This window comes from Desmodus rotundus, chromosome 3, assembly GCF_022682495.2.
Source record: "Desmodus rotundus isolate HL8 chromosome 3, HLdesRot8A.1, whole genome shotgun sequence".
Lineage (NCBI taxonomy): Eukaryota > Metazoa > Chordata > Mammalia > Chiroptera > Phyllostomidae > Desmodus > Desmodus rotundus.
Window position 1 is genome coordinate 511,573 of NC_071389.1, and position 16,097 is coordinate 527,669.

Consider the following 16,097-nt stretch of genomic DNA (forward strand, 5'->3'; position numbering starts at 1 on the left):
GAGAGTGAGGAGGCTCCGCACCCCTTCTCTGGGCAGATGCCGAGCGCCGTGGGTGTACCCGTGCCTGGAAGTGGGCGGGGCAGCCGGGGGCAGCACGGGGAGAGCCAGTGGTCAGCTTAGGCGGGCTGGCCAGTGGGACAGCAAATATCGGGCAGAGCCCCTGGCATGGTAGGCAGCGAGGGAGCCCGCGGAGCTGTGCTGGTGCTGAGGGGAGATGGGCTGGAGGCCTCGGAGCCAGGAGAGAAGGGTCAAGGCCCCGAGGAGATGGGAATGGCTAGCGAGGTCTTAGGCCTTGGGTCCGGGAGGCTGCTGCAGCCCCAAGAAGGCAGACATCCCGGTCGACTTTGGGTAGGGTGCTGGTCATGGCCCGTGAACGCCTCCCCTGTGCAGTGGAGGCAGCCTCTCTCCCCACAGGGTGTGGCTGCCTCCTTGTCCTTCAGACCCCCAGCCATGCTTCTGGTGACCTGACCTCTGAGCTCTTCACCCTCTGGTCACCCACCTTGGTCATGACCCACCAGCGGGGAACCGGAGAGCCTCAGGTGAGAGGTGTGGGCGGGTTCAAACAGGGGTGAACAACTGCACTTTGGGGCGTGTCCCCCTGCCCCAGACCTGGAGCAGTCACCCTAGGGCAGGCCCAGGTGCCCTTCCTGCCCCTCCTGGAGGCAGCTGTCCCAGGTGGGCAGCACTCAGCGGGACCATGCGCTCAGCAAAGGCCCTCCCAGCCCAGCTGCCTTCCCAGAGACAGAGACGTGGCACAGGAGAGCCTGCCTTCTTCGCCAGGAGTCCTGAAGGAGACAGCTGCATTTGCTCTCTGTGCAGACCCTGGGGCTGCCCTGTGGTGGCAACATTGTTGTTCACGGGGGGAGACATCTTTGTTGAGAATACAAACCTCTCTAACAGAGAAGGATGCAAGCAGAAGCCTGGAGAATCAGTCATGAGTCAGGGTAGCCAGTGGCAGAATCTTAAACCAGCTTATGGGAAAAGAGGAACTGACTGGCTCAGGGGATAAGCTGGTGTGCAGATGCATGGGTGTCAGGCATGGCTGGATCCAGGCGTTCGCTGAGGCTGCAAAGGCTCCCACTTGGCTCCATTCCCCACATCCCTGTAGTGTTTCCTCTTCTTTCTTTCTGCCTGGTGGGGAAGTGGCTGCTGGGCCTGCCTTCCTGCCACCCCCAGCTCAGCAGCCACCCATGGCATTCCACAGGCTCCTAGGCATCTCTGTGGGCCCAGGAAAGCTGTGTAAGGCCTCACTCAGATTTCCTGGGGGAAGTTAGTCTCCCTGCTGGGACCCTACGCAGCACCCAGAGAGAGCAACGTGCTCTGCCCTCTCCAGGGGGAGAGCTGCTGGGAGAGGGAACACAAAGCTGTTCCCACCTGCCGGTTGGCTGAAAGCAGGATCAGAGTGGCCCCCCTGGCTCCTCCTGGCTGGCCAGGTGGCCCTCGCCTCTGGCCTGCTAGGCCCTGAGAACAGACGCTGGGGTCCAAGCCTGCAGGGACAAGCTGGGCAGGGCAGGCTCTGCCCCCCACCCTCACAGTAGCTCCTGGAGGGGCTCCTGGGTGGCAGCATCTAGGGCGCCCCAAGGGGCAGTCAGAGCTCCCGCCCGGCCCAGCCCCCAGCACTTCCTGTCCTGGCAGGGCAGTGCCTTGGCAGGGAGGCCACAATTGTTCTCAGAACTTCCCGCAGCTGTCGGCAGAGCCGGCAGTCCCCCGCCCAGCCTGGCCTGGCAGCGCAGCCCCAGCACCTTCTGGGCCAGCTGGGAGCCCTGCAAGTGTGGTGCAGACACTCAACACTCAGAGCACCGGAGAGAGACCAAGGGTCAAGGCGGGCCACACGCAGGCACAGACCAAAGAAGGGCGTCCAGACAGAGACGGGCACAGGGAGGCTGGGAGAGCTGGAGGCAGCCGCTGTGCCTGCCCGCCAGGCGGTGGGGTTCTAAGCTGTAGAGACCCCTTCTGGGCCCCTGCTGCTCCCAAGCCTTCTGTCCTCAGGCACCACCTCCAGGTCGGGGCCTGCTTAGCGAGGGGCCCTGGGGCCCAGGCACGCTGCCTTCAGGTCCCAGTGCCGAAGGAGTCGGAGCAGGGGCTGGAGGGGTGATGGCCCCGGGGGGGGGGGGGGGGGGTGGGTCACAGTAACTCATCCAGGGGAATGGCAGGGCTGGTCTCAGGGCCACTGGGCCTGCCCATCTCCAGGCCCTGCCCTGGGGGAGGGGCACCACGGGACTCAGCTCTGCCGCACCTGCCAAGTAAACAGCTTGCACCTGTGGTGCCAGCAGGTGAGGGTGATGGGCGACCCAGCCCAGTGGCTCCCCATTCCCACCCGCAGGCTTTAGAACCACCGGCCGGTCGGCCTGCTTTCTGTCCCTGTGCCGGCTGTGGGGGCCGCACGCACGCGACTTCGAGTGCCCAGCAAGGTGCAGGCCCGTTTACGTGGTACTGAGACGGTGACAGCCCACTGTGTGGGCGGGACACGCCATGTTCGCCGGTCACTCGCTGATGGACATTCGGGCTGTTTCCACCTTTCAGCCAGTGTGATTGGAACTGCAAGTTTTGGTTTGAACATCTACGGCCGCGCCGATTGGGGCTCCTAGCAGGGCTCCCGGGCCTGGCCCACACTCCTCACTGTCTGCCTTCCTGAAGCCCGGGACTCGAGGGTGGGAGGCAGCATCTCTGGAGATGGATTTGCATTTCCCTGATGACCAGCCACGCTGAGCACCTGTTCACGGGCGTGCTGGCCGTGTGTCTTCTCTGAAGGAGGGTCTGTTCGGGCCCTCCACCCATTTTCAGACTTGTTTTTGTTGTGGTTGTGTGGAGCTGTGAGGCTTCTTGGTACAGCCTGCACGCTAGCCCGTGTCAGATGCCTGAGTAGCAAATATTTGGTGGGCTCTGTCGGGAGCCTGCCCCTCCCCTTTCCCGGAGAGTGAACAAGAATTTTGCTCTTGCCCGGGCTGGTGAGGCTCAGTGGATGGAGTGACAGCCTGTGAACCAAAGGTCGCCGGTTCGATTCCCAGTCAAGGCCTGGGTTGCGGGCCAGGTCCCCAGTGGGGGCCACATGAGAGGCAACCACAGATGGATGTTTCTCTCCCTCCCTTCCCCTCTCTTTGAAAGTAAATAAATAAAATTAAAAAAATAAACACACTTCACTGTCTACACTTTCTTCTCTTTCTTCACAGCCCACGTGGCCAACCCCCCTGCCAGTGTGGAGGAACGCACTTTCCTCTGCCCCCAGGTCCTTCTGGCCAGTCTAACACCAAGTAGACGCGAGACAGATGAGCAGCAGAAAACAGCTGACTCCGTCCGGGAACCCCGCAAACAGGGGGGTCCGACCCACAGGCACGAGAGGTCCGCAGCCGGAAAGGGAATGTGGGCAGCGGAGACCCTGAGCTAGGCAGAGGGGAATGCGTGGGGGCTGGGGGGGGTGCTGCAAAGGTCTTTGCAGGGTGATCGCAGGAGCAGAGATCGAGTGAAGGTTACGTAAAACCGTGTTCTGCGCTGTAGACACACAGGCCCAAAGAAGCGCTCTCTGATCTTCGCTCCTGGGTGAGGCCTCTAACTCCTGGGCTTCCAGGCGAAACAGGGAGGGGCACAAGTTTCTCTTCAGCCTTTAACTCATTCTGCTCGGGACCACACAGAAACGCTGCAAGGGGCCTGCCAGACTCAGATGCTGAGGGCGGGGACAGGAAAATTCCTAACCAATCCGCTCTGCTCTCTCCAGCCCCCTTAATCTGCAGCCCTGCATTTCCTGCGACCCCTCCTCACTCCTCCTCCGATTCTGGTGCACAAAACTAGCTGCAAAGATGCCTTTCTCTGCAGCGTGTTCTCCATCCTGTGAGATTTCGCCTCCTGGCAATTGTTGTCAGTTTGGTTCAAATAAACTCATAAAAACTTCCTACAGGTCTTGACATTTTTCACGTCCACACCACTGAGGCTTATTTCAGGCCAGCAGAGATCAGCTGCCAGGTTCCAGGGCCCGAGTAAAGGGGCTGAATGCAACTAGGAGGCTGGATGGGCTGGGGTCTTGAGTGCTGGCCCTGGGGGCACCTCAGCAGGAAGGAGGGGGCCCCACCTGTCACTCACCTCCACCCCAGTGCCTCTGCCCCAGAGGACCCCCTCCCAGGGCTCCCGCTCAGCCCTGCCCTCTCCCACGGCAAGCCCTAGCCGGTGCCTTGCCTGGTGTGGGTCCCTGGGGCAGAGCACAGCCCTCCTCCCCTGGGTGGACCCTGGAGCGGGCTCTGGGCTCTGGAAAGGCCGCCTGGCCCCAGGCCAGGGGCATGGCTGGTGCAGGGTGTTGCTCCTGGAGGGGGAGGGTCTGGCCCCTCCTGTGCTTTCTCTTCAATTGTCTTCCTTCTTCCCCTGGCCCCATGGGTGTCCCTGGCCTGACAGGACCTAGGGGCAGCCCAGCACGTTCACCACCTGCTGAAGGGGAGGTGGGTGTGGGTGGCTGTGGGCATGTCTGTGTTCCATGTGGGTTGGGCCAGGAGGGCAATGAGAAGGGAAGCGGTCACCGGGTTCCTGTGCTGTCCTGCTCGATCCTGCCCTCAGCCACCAGGCTCTGTTCTGAGTCAGGCAGGGCACCACTGCAGGGGGCGGGAGACAGCAACTGCCCTTCTGCAGGGCCCCCAGACCCTGGCCTAGGGGTTCCAGCCCTGCAGGCCCTCCTCAGGGGACCTGGATCTGGAACACATAGCTCACCTCCTCTCCAGTGGGCCCCAGGGCCTGAGGCTGTTTGTCTGGAACCTGTCCCTGAGGCCCAGCCCTGGCCACCTGGGAGGTGATGCAACCGGTGCCTGGGAGGGGCCTGGAGAGGGTGGAGTTGGACGTGGTGGTTTCAGAGGCCCTGAGGGCAGGAAGCCCAGGTGAAGGGGGAGTCAGTGGTGGGCAGGGACCCCAGGCAACAGTTGTGCTGGGTAGGGACCAGAGCACCCCAGCCCGTCCTGGGTGGCAGGGCCTGCAGGCTCCGTGGGTTGGAAAGCAGCAGCGGTTGGGGCCCACAGGGGTGTAGCCTGGAGCCAGGGGCCCTGGAGCCCTCACTATGACGTCATTGGGGGACTGTGCCTGCTGTCCCCTTGGGCGCCTGCCCAGGGCTCGTCCCCAAGCCTGCCCTGGGGTCCCCTGGGGGTGGCTCAGCTTGCCAGATCAGACTTCCAAGGGCCTGTCTGTCCTGGCCCATTGCCCCCCCCAAAGCCCCTGGTGGCTGAGGTTGGGGGGGGTGTCAGATCTTGGGTGGGCCTGAGGTGCAGAGGCCTCTGAGTGAGACCACGGGGAGCAGAAGAAGCTCCCCAGAGGGAGAGGGGCTGGAGGTCAACCCTGTCAGGGCAGCACCTGGGGCACCACTGAAGCTGGGGCCGTGCACCCACCCCTTCTGCCTGGCTCTGCCCCGCAGGGGCCCATGGGGGCTGTGCCAGGGCCAGGCTCTGCACAGAGGACAGGCTGTCCCCCCAGCAAGGCGCCTTACCTCCTCAAGCCTCAGTTTTCCCTTTATACAGGACAGACCTGCAGGCTCCTGCCCCTCCCTGGCAGCAGCTGAGCTCCCCGGGGGCTCAGGCTGCAGAGAGGTCTGAGGGTCTTTTTTTTTTAATTAAAAATTTTTTTTTAAATTTTTATCTCCACAAGAAAACATAGCACTTATTAAGTGTCTATGCAGAACTTCAATCTTAGGTTGCAGTGTTAAGAGCTCCCAGTTTTGGTTCCATAAGCTCTCTTTGAAATGACCTATGAATTATCTTTTTCGAACATGTGCACACCTTTTCTGCTCAACCCAGGCACTTGCCACGACAGTCGGCCCTATACAACAGTAAGAGAGATGAGCGTGTGATGACAACTATTTGGTCACCAGCACCCTGGAAGGATTAGCTAGACAAAGGTCATCTGGAAGACTCCGGAAATCTCAGACAGCTATTATAAAATCTCACCGATTACAAATGGCTATTACAAAAGCACATACAGCTTGTGTTGTATTTATGTAGGACACTGCTGATCTAGGCAGTGGAAATAAGTAAGAGTTAATAAAATGTTCCCAATAGATTGAATGCTAGCAGTATAGCAGGGAAAAACCTAGTGGAAAAATGTTTTGTGGTCATGTCCATGGCAAATAAGAAACTGCATTCTAAAAGCCTTGGTAATGACCATTGAGGCTCTTGATGCATTTTAAACCTTTTAGCTTTTGGCCCTGACCGGCATGGCTCGGTTGCTGGAGCATCAAACTGCAATGCAAAAGATTGCCAGTTTGATTCCTACTCAGGGCACAGGGTGCAGGCTGGTGCCTGGTCAGGGCGCATGCAAGAGGCAACAGGTCGATGTTTCTTTCTCACATCGAGGTTTCAGTCCCTCTTTCTTCCTACCTTCCCCTCTCTCTAAAAATACATAAATAAAATCTTTAAACAAGCTTCTTTTAGCTTTTGGACAAAATGACCTTGCTGTTGTCACATTCCAACAAGACTGAGGAAGAGAAGGAAGGGCCACCAGAACACCAAAGCCCCTGAGCTCCGGTGGAGGAGCAACGGACAGAGGGCCCAGGACTGCTGGAGGTCAGCTGTGAGTCTTGGGGCCTGCGCAGGGCAGGAGCACCTCCGGGGACGCACAGCCCGCCAGGGCGGGCGCTCCAGGGCCCTGTGCAGGTCGGGGGGGCCTCAGGACGCCCAGGCCAGGGCCTCTGCAGTTAGGCCATCCCGGGGGCAGGCCTGCCCCGCTCTGCTGTGCACGGGGTCCGCCTGAGGACTTGTCTGCAGGCCCGGTGGTCCGGTCGAATGAAGGCTCCACAAGTGCGCTGCCGCAGCGGACGGGACAGGGGGGACTGGTCTGTCCCATAGGACAAGGGAAGGGTGTTTACACCTACTTATGTCCTAGCGATGGTGGGAGCCCAAAGTCGGGCTCGGAGGGCAGGGTTTTAAAACGAGGGGCCGAACGCGGCTCAAGCAGGTTTACTGAAGACCCTGCCCCACTCCACCTCCCGAGGGCCAACCCCCACCGCTACGGACCCAGAACCGCCGCCGGCCGGGTGCCCGACCCAGCCCGGCTCGGCCAAGCCCGCCCCAGCTCCGCCCGGCTCCGCGCGGCCCACGAGCGCCGCCTGGTGCCGACGCGCGGACTGGCCGCCCCGCGCACCGCTTCCGGGCTGGGGTTGAGTGACGGGGCGGAACCAACAGACGGAAAGGGGCGGGACCAAGAGGGGCGGAGTCGAGAGACCTGGGGCGAGGCCCGGAGGCGGGAAGGGGCTGGGTGACGGGACGCACCAAAGCCGGGCGAAAAGTAGGACTGAATGACAGAAAGGGGGCGGGGCCTAGCGAAGGGCGGGGGCGGGGCCGAGTGACGGGGTGGGGCCGCGTGCGGGGCAAAAGGTGGGATCCCAAGATCCGGAGAGGCCAGGATGTCTGTGCGGGCTTCTCCAGAAGCCTTTGGATCTGCGGACTGAGCAAACAAGAGGGTGGACGGCGCCCGGCGAGCTCTGGAGGGCCCTCAGGGAACGCACAGGCACAGCAAGGTCTGTCTGCCTGAGCTGGGACATCTGTCCTGCCCTGCCTTTTGACATCTGCACTCCTGGCTCTCAGGCCTTTGCTCTCAGATTTAAGTCCACCACCTGCCCCTCAGGTATCCTGCTCACAGCCAGCAGATCTTGGGATTTCTTGGACTCCATAGTCACCTGGGCCAATTCCCTATAATAATAAAATCCATATATAATTGTTTGTCTTTCTGTGGAATCCTAACACAACATACAATGGAATTATTAGTATCCGGCCTTTAAAAAGGAAGGAAATTCTGACACACGCTTCGTGGATGGACCTTGAGGACATGCTGCTTGAAATAAGCCAGACCAGACACAGAAGGACACGTGCTGTTTGAGCCCACCCACGTGAGGTCCGTGGAGGACTCAGACCCACAGAGACAGAGAGAAAAGGGTGGTGCAGGGGCGGGGGCGGGGGCGGGGTGAGTGTTAAATGGAAACAGAGTTTCAGTTCGGGAAGACCAGAAGTTCTGGAGGGCGTGGTGGTGGGGGCTGCACAGCGGTGTGCATGTGCCTGGTTTCCCCCAGCTGTGTCTGCAAAAATGGTTGGGATGGTAAATTGTATGTGATGTGTGTCTGTCCCAGGTAATAAAAGAGAACACACAAAAAGGCTGTGGCACGTAACTGAGGTTCAGTAAATGCTCCTCCCTTTCGCAGAGAGACATTTTACACAAATTCCACCGCTGCACTCAATAGCTGTATGAAAAACAAACCCTTCACAGCATGGCCGAGACTGGCGTCGCAGCAAACCTCTGGCACTGGAACCTGGCTGGGGTGGGCACGTGGCCCCCACACTCTTTCCCTGAGGCCCTGGGGCCTCCCCACCTAGTCCATCCGTGCATCTAGTCCCCTCCGCTGTCTCCTCCACATGTTGTGGTTCGGACTTTTGGATGCGAAGTTTCATGGAAATGGTGTTTACTTCCGACTCCGGTATCTTGGGACTTTCAAGGGGTGAAGGGAGTCTTCTCACCATCAGAAGGGAGGGGACCCAGAGCAGGCTTCTCCTCCCGCCCGGCCGCTCGATGGCCTGGTGCCTGCTGGAACCATCCTGTCTCCGTCAGCACAAATCTTGCAGCTTCAGCAGCTGGCGTCCATGTGGCTTCAGATACTCCAGAGGCCAGGCCAGCACAGCAGGGTGAGGGGACAAGCCATGGCTCACCTGCTCAGACTCATCAGGTGGCCACAGGCTGGGGCAGGTGTGTGTGCATGCACACAGGGGCCTCTGGGGACCACACGTGGTGGGGGAGGGGTGACGGGAACTGGGTGGGGGCCTACTGTGACTGTCCCTGGGTGCAGGAACTAGAGGGGGTGGGAGGGCAGTTGACCTGGGCGGAGGGGTTGGGAGCCCCGGGGGTGCCTGTGTCTGAGGGCTGAGCATGCCTGTGCAGGTATGTGCAGCTGTGGCTTCTTGTCACTAAACAGCCCCGCTCCCAGCTCCCTCAGGAGCCAGCTCTGCTGTTCTGAGTGGAAGGGAGGTCAGGTTTCCCTGAGAATAGCCCCCCGCTGTCCAGAGGAAAGCTGGCCTGGCCTCCTGGTGGCCAGCTCAGGCCCCCTCCCCCCCAGCCACCTGAACCCACAGCCCCTGCCGCACTCATTGTGGGCGGGAGGAGCATTAGCGCCCTCCCCCATCTCAGAGCGTCTGCCAGGTGCTGGCTCTGGGTCTGCAGGGACGTGAGGGTGACACCTGACCAGGGTGGGCATCCAACAAGAGCCCTCACAGATAAGCAATGGTAGCCGCTATGAGGGCCCTGCTGCAGGTAGGGAGGAGGGTGATGTGGCGGAGAGGGGACAGCCCCTCTGCTGCCCTCAGCTCGAGGTATCCATCCTTACTGTGGCCCTGGGAAGGCCAAGGCTGGGGCAGGGGCCTTGGCTGGGACTCAGGGTCTGAGGGGGGCTCTGGGTGAGGGGATGCCCAGGCTGAGGAAGGCCAGGAAGGAGCCCTGCAGGGAAGGGCCAGGCCTGTCCCTAAATAGAGCCAGCAGGATCTCCTGGCCATAAAAGGCTCTTGGAATCTGGACCCCGGGGACCCCAGACAGCCGGGCCCAGCTAAAACGCAGCTGCCATCCCTGCCCCTCGTGCTCTGCCCTCAGCAGCTCTAGCAACACAGCGCACTGCCCCTCGGCCAGCCACAGACATGGTAAGGCCGTCCTGGCAGATTCCTGTGGGCTGCTGGGTAGTGGGGCTGGGCTGGGAGAGGCATCTGGGGCAGAGAGGATGGGCAGGGCCCCCAGGCACAGGGATGGTTGGGCCTGAAGCTGTAAGGGTCTCTCTGGGAACCTGAGGAAGAAGTTCAGCGAGGGCAGAGTGGGGACCTGGAGCCGAGCAGCCCTCTCCCAAAGCTGCTATGGTGGTGGCGGGCAGAGGCGGCCAGGCGCTGCACTGTCCCCCTGGGATGCCAGGACAGGCTGTCCCCTAAGCCCTGTCTGGGTGCAGGCCTGGAAGCCCCTTGCCCTGGAGCCTTCCACCTGGCCTGGGTCAGGCTCCTCCCCACGTCAGTCCCAGGTGTCCTTCACCTGGCCTAACCGTGTGTCCGACGCTGGGTCCCCTGCCCTGCAGTCCCTGCTGCTGCTCTCTCAAGTGGCTGGCCTGAGCCCTGGCGCCCCTGGGTGCCCGGCGCCCCCCGTGTGGTCGCCTCAAGTGCCCTTCCCTTTCAGCTGCCTGGCAGAGCTCCGCTCCTCCCTCAGGCCCCACCACGTGCTGCCCTTGCTCTGGAGCTGCCCCGGGTTGGGGCCGCCTTTTTAAACCACAAGCTCTGAAGGGCGTGTTGTGCCCTGTGCCCTGCCTGGGGTCTCGAACATCCCCGGGACGGAGGGCAGAGGGCCCCTGTGAAGCTGGCTGGCGTGTCCCCACGGCCCCGCAGACGGAGCGCCTGACGGCTGCGCAGGTCACAGAGTACAAGGGGGTCTTCGAGATGTTTGACGAGGAGGGCAACGGGGAGGTGAAGACGGCCGAGCTGGAGAGGCTCATGAGCCTGCTGGGCATCAACCCCACCAAGAGCGAGCTGACCTCCATGGCCAAGGACGTGGACCGAGACAGTGAGCGCACGCAGCGAGCTGGGGGGGGCCTGGTGTGCAAGTGGGAGGGTCTGTGCCTGGCCCCTCACACGGGCCACCCTGCCCCTTGCTCCCTGCAGACAAAGGGTTCTTCAACTGTGACAGCTTCCTGGCCCTGATGGGGATTTACTGGGAGAAGGCCCAGAACCAGGAGGGCGAGCTGCGGGCAGCTTTCCGAGTCTTCGACAAGGAGGGCAAGGGCTACATCGACTGGGACACACTCAAGTAGGGCCAGGTGGGCAGGGTGGGCAAGGGCGCGCGCCCCCGGGTGCCGCTCACTGTGGGGGTCGGGGGTCCCGCAGGTATGTGCTCATGAATGCAGGTGAGCCCCTCAATGAGGTAGAAGCGGAGCAGATGATGAAGGAGGCAGACAAGGATGGGGACGGGACCATCGACTACGAGGGTGAGTGGGGCCGGGCCCTGGGAGCCCACAGCCCAGCCAGGCAGGGCTGCTGACCTGTCCTCTGTTTCCAGAGTTCGTGGCCATGATGACCGGAGAGTCCTTCAAGCTAGTTCAGTAGGAGCAGCTGCTCTGGCTTTGGGCAGCCTGCCCGACTGAGGAGCCGCTGCCCACTGCCACCTGGCCCACCACACCCCGCCCCGCCCCGCTGGCCCCAGCAACATGGCTAATAAACATGCCCACCAGACTCCTGAGTGCCTCCCTGTTTCCAGCCTCGAAAAGATGTGGGTCTGCAGAAGGGAGGGGGTTTTCAAGTCACCTATGGCACACAGCCGGTCACTCCTGCTGTGACACTTGACACCACCCACAACAGCAGCCCTACGTTGAGGCCCGGCATAGGTTGAGCACTCACCCTGTCTGCCTGCACTGGGGGCGGCTGCCCCAGAACCCCTCCTGGAGACCTTCCCTACAGGCGGAGACCAGTTAGATACAAATTTTATTCTCTCCAAAAATCTGCAGAGGCTTAGACCCTGGGGATGTCCTTCGGGCAGAGGGCCTGCTGGGGCAGGCTAGGGGCTGGACGTGGCCACCTGTGCGTGTGTGTGTCTGCCTGGCATTGTGTGGCAAGGGGGCCAGGGCTGCAGCAATGTGCTGGACGCCTGGCCTTCCCCAGGGAAGGATGCTGAGAGTGTGCTGGGGTCTCCTGTGAGCACGAGGTGGCTGGTGGCACTGGGAGCTCAGGAGACTTCCACGTCCCCTCTGAGGGGCACCAGGGCCATGGCTGGTGGTGTTGGGCTTTGAGGCTCAGCTCCTAGGCCTTGGAGAGCTTTCTAGGCCTGAGGCCCCAGAACAGGGGCTAGGCTACTGGGGGGGCGCCTCTCCCTGCCCGGGTTTGGCCATCTTGACAGCTTCGTCGTAGGAGGGAGGCAGTTCGAGGGCGTGGAGGCTGTAGGCAGGGGGGCTCATGGAGCCGAGGTCCAGCTCCCCGAAGGGCAGGGGCAGCCGCACGCCCAGCGGGCACTGCACAGAGCTGTAGGCTGCCGGGAGCCAGGCTGTGTTTGCGGGGATGGGTCTGGCCCCCCGCGCTCCCCGCACCCTGGCCCCTGCAGGCAGGTGGGCGGCCCGGCCAGGTGCGCAAGCACTCACAGGTCACAGTGCTGTGCACGGGGCTGTCGCTGTCCACAGGGATGAACGTCAGGTCACAGGGCTGAGGCCTTGACGGCAGGTGCGGCTGGGCATGTGCCCGCTTCCGAAGGCAGCAGAACCGGACGCAGCTGGCTGTGACCCCACACAGCAGCAGCAGCAGGACAGCAAGCAGGATAAGCCTGGGCAAGGTGGAGAGAGACCCTACGACTGGACGGCCCCCAGCCACTAGGGGCCTGCTCCCCAGTGGCCGCGCACGACAGGAGAACCAGCAGGATAAAAGGGTACCAGAGGGGGTCTCTCCAGGCACACACCACCTTCGGGGCTGGAGCCAGGCCTGAGGAGCTGGCCAGCCCTGGCCTCCTGGTGCTGGCCCTGGCTGTCTCTCCAGGGCTGGCCACAAGTGGCCTTGGGCTCACTCCCAGGACACACTGTCCTGGGCTGGCTGCACAACCCTGTGCCCAGACCAGTGACATGTTCACAGGGACTCCCTCAGGAGTGAGGGAGGACGGAGTGGGAGGTGGGCAAGTGGGCTCTGGAGGGGAGTCTGCCCAGGACCCAAGGGGTTGGCCGCTCACAGTGCAGGAGGCAGGAGGCTGGAGGCTGGACTCAGTCTCCCAGGTTGCTGAGAGCCCCGCGCCTTACCGCCGGCCCGGAGAGGGACAGCGCTGGCTACCGTTCGGCTGTGGAGCCAGGCGGGGTGGGGATCCGGTGGGCTTGGCCCCGAGGGAGCCGCCGAACCCGGCTCCGCACGGCGGCCTCCACTTACCCCACGTGCCACAAGCTGCTCCAGCGGGCCTGGGGCGGGCACCTGCGGGGACCACAGCACCTGGAGCTGGAGGGCTGGGTCTCGCCGGCAGCCCCGCCCGCCCCCCCGCCCCCCCAAAGGGCGGGGCCAGGCCCCTTCCTCCCCCCCGCCCCCCCCTGCCCCCCGCCTCCCACTCACTGGTCAGAGGCATCGCAGCTGCGGTCGGAGAAGCTCAGAGTCACCTATGGGGACACGGATGAGCTGGGGCTCGGCGCGTCGGACGCAGACCCGCGCCGCGGGACCCAAGCCGAAGGCAGGGCGACCCACCTGCGGCAGTGGCAGGAGCGGCAGCAGCAGCAGCAGCGGCGGCAGGAGCCCGCGGGAGGCGGACGGCCCCGCGGACATGCTGGGCGCGGACCCGAAGCGCCAGCCAGGCCGCCCAGCGACTTTACGGAGGCCCCGCCCAGCGCAGGCTCCGCCCGGGCCGTGTGACACCCCACCACCCCGCTCCGCCCCCACGTTTGCACCCAGTGAGCGCCGAGCCCTTTCGAGGCCCGCCCCAGCGCAGGCTCCGCCCCTCGGAGGCGTGGTCCCGCGACCGCGCCCCCGGCTCGGCGTCCAGAGGGACTGCCCGCTTGGCGGCCAGTGGGTCTCCACCTTTTTGCCGATCCTACGGCCTCGGGGGTTGGGGGGCGGTCTCACCCTCGGCTGAGGAGCAAAGCCCTCCGCAGCCCTACGGTCGGGCTGGGAAGCTGTGGCCGGGGCGGGTGACTGCCAGGACCCATGTGGCCAAACTGGGCACACACCGGGGTGCTCCGCGTAAAAGGCTGCGGCGAGCGCCTGGTGAGCCCCAGCAGTGTTCAAAGACAGGAAGTTTGCAGGCGCACGCAGGCCAGCCGGGGCTGGCCGGCAGGGATCTGAGCTCGGCTCTGGTCCTCGCTGCGTCCTGGGCTTCAGACCACTTTCTGGGGGCGTTTATGCCTTGAAGCCCTGCGCAACCTCAGGAAGTGGCCTCTGTGGCTTCTGGGCCAGAAGTGCCCACTGTCCATCCCGCCCGGGGAACGCTGGGGGTTATTTCTCCCACGAGGTACCCTGCTCCCACCCCTCCGCCCACCATCTGGGGGTCAGGCCGAGGGAAGTGGTCATCGCGGTAAGCACCTTGTCCAGGGAGGGCGGGGGAGCAGCTCCCTGCCCTGACTCTGGTGGCACCCAGCACATATCTCTGCCTCCGGAAGTGGCGTCCGCTGGAGAGCAGGGCCGCCTCCCCCGGCTCCCTGCCGCCTGACCTGCCAGGCACCTGCCGCTCAGTCTCCGATCCCTGCGGGGGCTCTGTCCCAGAGCGGTCCCTCACCTCCAGGCTTCGAGGCTGCGCCCAGGGCTCTCCAGCTGGGCTCTCCTTCCTCCTCCTGCCTCCACTGCCTTCCAGGACCAGCGCAGGAGTTGGGGGGAGGAGGATGGGTAGCAAGTTCAGTACCAGGGACCCCGGCAGGAGAGCCAGGACAGGTGCTGGAAGAGTGTCCTGCCCCACCTGCTGGTCACCCTCCTGAAGAGAGGCAGGGAAGGTCTGCAGGGAGAACCTCTTCCTGGGGCCAGCCGGCCCCACCCGGCCCCGGCTTCTCTGCTTGCCGCCACGGAGTGGGAAGGTGGCTACCCCAGTGAGGGGTAGGAAGGAACCTGGGTCTGCCCACCCAGTCCTGCCAAAGGTGTCCCTGGGGTCACTGTCACAGGCTCAAGGTCAGGCTTCCAGGCCCCAAGGGCAATGAGAAGCAGGGGATGGCAGGTGGCTGCAGGCTGGCATCTGGAGTCTGTGCCCAGCCAAGGCTGTGGTGCTGTCCTGGTGGGTGCTGGGGTGGTGGGCTCTTGTCCACGAGGCCACCATCATGAGCTCCCAGGAGCATCCCATGGGCCTGGGGTGGGGGAGGCTTCTATCTTGAGGGGCCAGTTGTGACTGAAGGCTGAGTTTGTGCCCAGTTCAGTAATGGGGAACCGGCTCCTGTGCTGGCCTCAGCCTGGGCCCTGGACGGGTGTGTCCCAGCATTTCCTCACCCCTTGCTGAGGGTCGTCCAGGATCCTGGGACTCAGGAGGAGCAGGAAGGCTAAGGGCCCCCCTGGGCTTTGGAGTTGCCCCCTTCTCCCTTCTCCCCTTTTCCCTCCTGCTGGCCTCTTCAGCCCTGCCCGTTGTCCCCTTGCCACCCCGAATGATGCAGGCACCACCCTCTAGGAGGCCCCTCAGAGGCCCCCAGGCAGACTTCATTGTGTTACTGAGTAACTTTTCTGGGGCGGGGAGGGGATGGCCCCTGGGGCTGCACTCCCACCTGTCACTCTGCCCACACAGTGAATGACACAGTGAATGACTCGTGGCCGCCCACATGACGTGCCAGCACGCAGGGCACCCAAGGGTTTATTGACAGCTCTTGCCCACACCGGGCAGGTACTGGTGGGGCTGGGGGCTCTGAGGGGCTCAGGCAGGAGTGGGCTGCAGGGCCGCCTTGCGGGGGGCCGGGGCCTTGGCCATGTGGTCACGCAGAGGGCTGCCAAATGGACCAGCCAGCAGTGGGTACCCAGGGCCCGGCCCACGGTGCCTCGGCCTGGCCCACACACCGGGGAGTGCTTCTGGGGGGCCAGAGGATCTCGGGGGCTCCGTGGAGAGGCTCCTGTGACTTCAGGGGCCAGTCAGCACCTGAGCTACGAAGAAGACCTTGTAGGTCTCCTTCACGTCCCCCTTGAGCTGCAGCAGGGTGGACACCTGGAGTGGGTGGTCCGGCTGCAGTGGGAGGTGGGAAGGAGGAGGAAACACTGAGCCAGCGGACAGCTCACCAGCCAGATCTGTGTCTGGCTGCTGCACTGCCCGCCTCCCCCGCCAGGGCCCCCCCCACCCTGGAGCCCCTCCCTGGGCGGAGTGGAGGAGCACCGTGCCCAGCATCTGACTTCTGCAGGGCTCCCAGGCACGGTCCGAAGCACCTACGTCGAAGTCAGCGGGCGGCACCCAAGAGATGCTGATGGTCTTGGTCTGGCCGCGCTCCACAATACCCTTGGGGGGCTCGATGGTGAAGCCCTTGTGTTGCAGGAATGTGACGCTGTCCAGGCTGAACTCGACGGTCTGCGGGCATGGGAGCCGCTGGCGACCCAGGCCAAGCTCGGCCCCCAAGGGCACTGGGTGCCCGGCCCCTCCCACCCTCTCGGCCCACACCTAGGAGCAGCGAAGCTACATGGGTTGGGGCTGCCCAGGCAGGGTGGGGGCTGAGGTGCTGGGTG

At 63.3% G+C, this 16,097-nt stretch overlaps 3 protein-coding genes and 1 non-coding gene across 10 annotated transcripts in view; 1 reads left to right on the forward strand and 3 right to left on the reverse strand.

Annotated features, from left to right (window-relative positions):
• Window positions 1-6,005: 6,005 nt before the first annotated feature.
• Window positions 6,006-6,125, reverse strand: LOC112299718 (small nucleolar RNA SNORA32). Its single transcript, XR_002974306.1, has one exon. It is a non-coding gene; the product is annotated as a small nucleolar RNA SNORA32 (small nucleolar RNA).
• A 2,400-nt stretch (window positions 6,126-8,525) lies between these two features.
• CALML6 (calmodulin like 6) lies at window positions 8,526-11,180 on the forward strand. Of its 4 annotated transcripts, none has more exons than XM_045190619.2 (6): window positions 8,526-8,694; window positions 9,589-9,635; window positions 10,359-10,533; window positions 10,632-10,776; window positions 10,854-10,954; window positions 11,026-11,180. In XM_045190619.2, the coding sequence occupies exons 1-6, from the start codon at window positions 8,592-8,594 to the stop codon at window positions 11,070-11,072; spliced, it is 618 nt and encodes a 205-aa protein (XP_045046554.1). In that variant the 5' UTR covers window positions 8,526-8,591; the 3' UTR covers window positions 11,073-11,180. The 4 variants fall into 4 exon arrangements, with proteins under 4 accessions (XP_045046554.1, XP_045046555.1, XP_045046553.1 ...); XM_045190620.2 differs by having other exon boundaries at window positions 9,592-9,635; XM_045190618.2 differs by lacking the exon at window positions 9,589-9,635 and having other exon boundaries at window positions 10,153-10,533.
• A 250-nt stretch (window positions 11,181-11,430) lies between these two features.
• TMEM52 (transmembrane protein 52) lies at window positions 11,431-13,326 on the reverse strand. 4 transcript variants are annotated; one of them, XM_053921731.2, is made up of 5 exons: window positions 13,170-13,325; window positions 13,041-13,084; window positions 12,864-12,905; window positions 12,098-12,276; window positions 11,431-11,988 (listed from the first exon to the last, which is right to left on the reverse strand). In XM_053921731.2, the coding sequence occupies exons 1-5, from the start codon at window positions 13,245-13,247 to the stop codon at window positions 11,813-11,815; spliced, it is 519 nt and encodes a 172-aa protein (XP_053777706.1). In that variant the 5' UTR covers window positions 13,248-13,325; the 3' UTR covers window positions 11,431-11,812. The 4 variants fall into 4 exon arrangements, with proteins under 4 accessions (XP_053777706.1, XP_053777705.1, XP_071076925.1 ...); XM_053921730.2 differs by having other exon boundaries at window positions 12,864-12,929; XM_071220824.1 differs by having other exon boundaries at window positions 11,431-12,276; window positions 12,864-12,929; window positions 13,170-13,326.
• A 1,672-nt stretch (window positions 13,327-14,998) lies between these two features.
• The window catches only part of CFAP74 (cilia and flagella associated protein 74), a 47,141-nt gene continuing 46,042 nt past the window's right edge, over window positions 14,999-16,097 (reverse strand). Inside the window, exons 38-39 of the mRNA XM_053921244.1 lie at window positions 15,808-15,942; window positions 14,999-15,606 (exon numbers count right to left, since the gene is read on the reverse strand). Coding sequence (XP_053777219.1) covers window positions 15,505-15,606; window positions 15,808-15,942 — 237 coding nt within the window. The 3' untranslated portion in view covers window positions 14,999-15,504. The remainder of the gene's footprint in view (window positions 15,607-15,807; window positions 15,943-16,097) is intronic.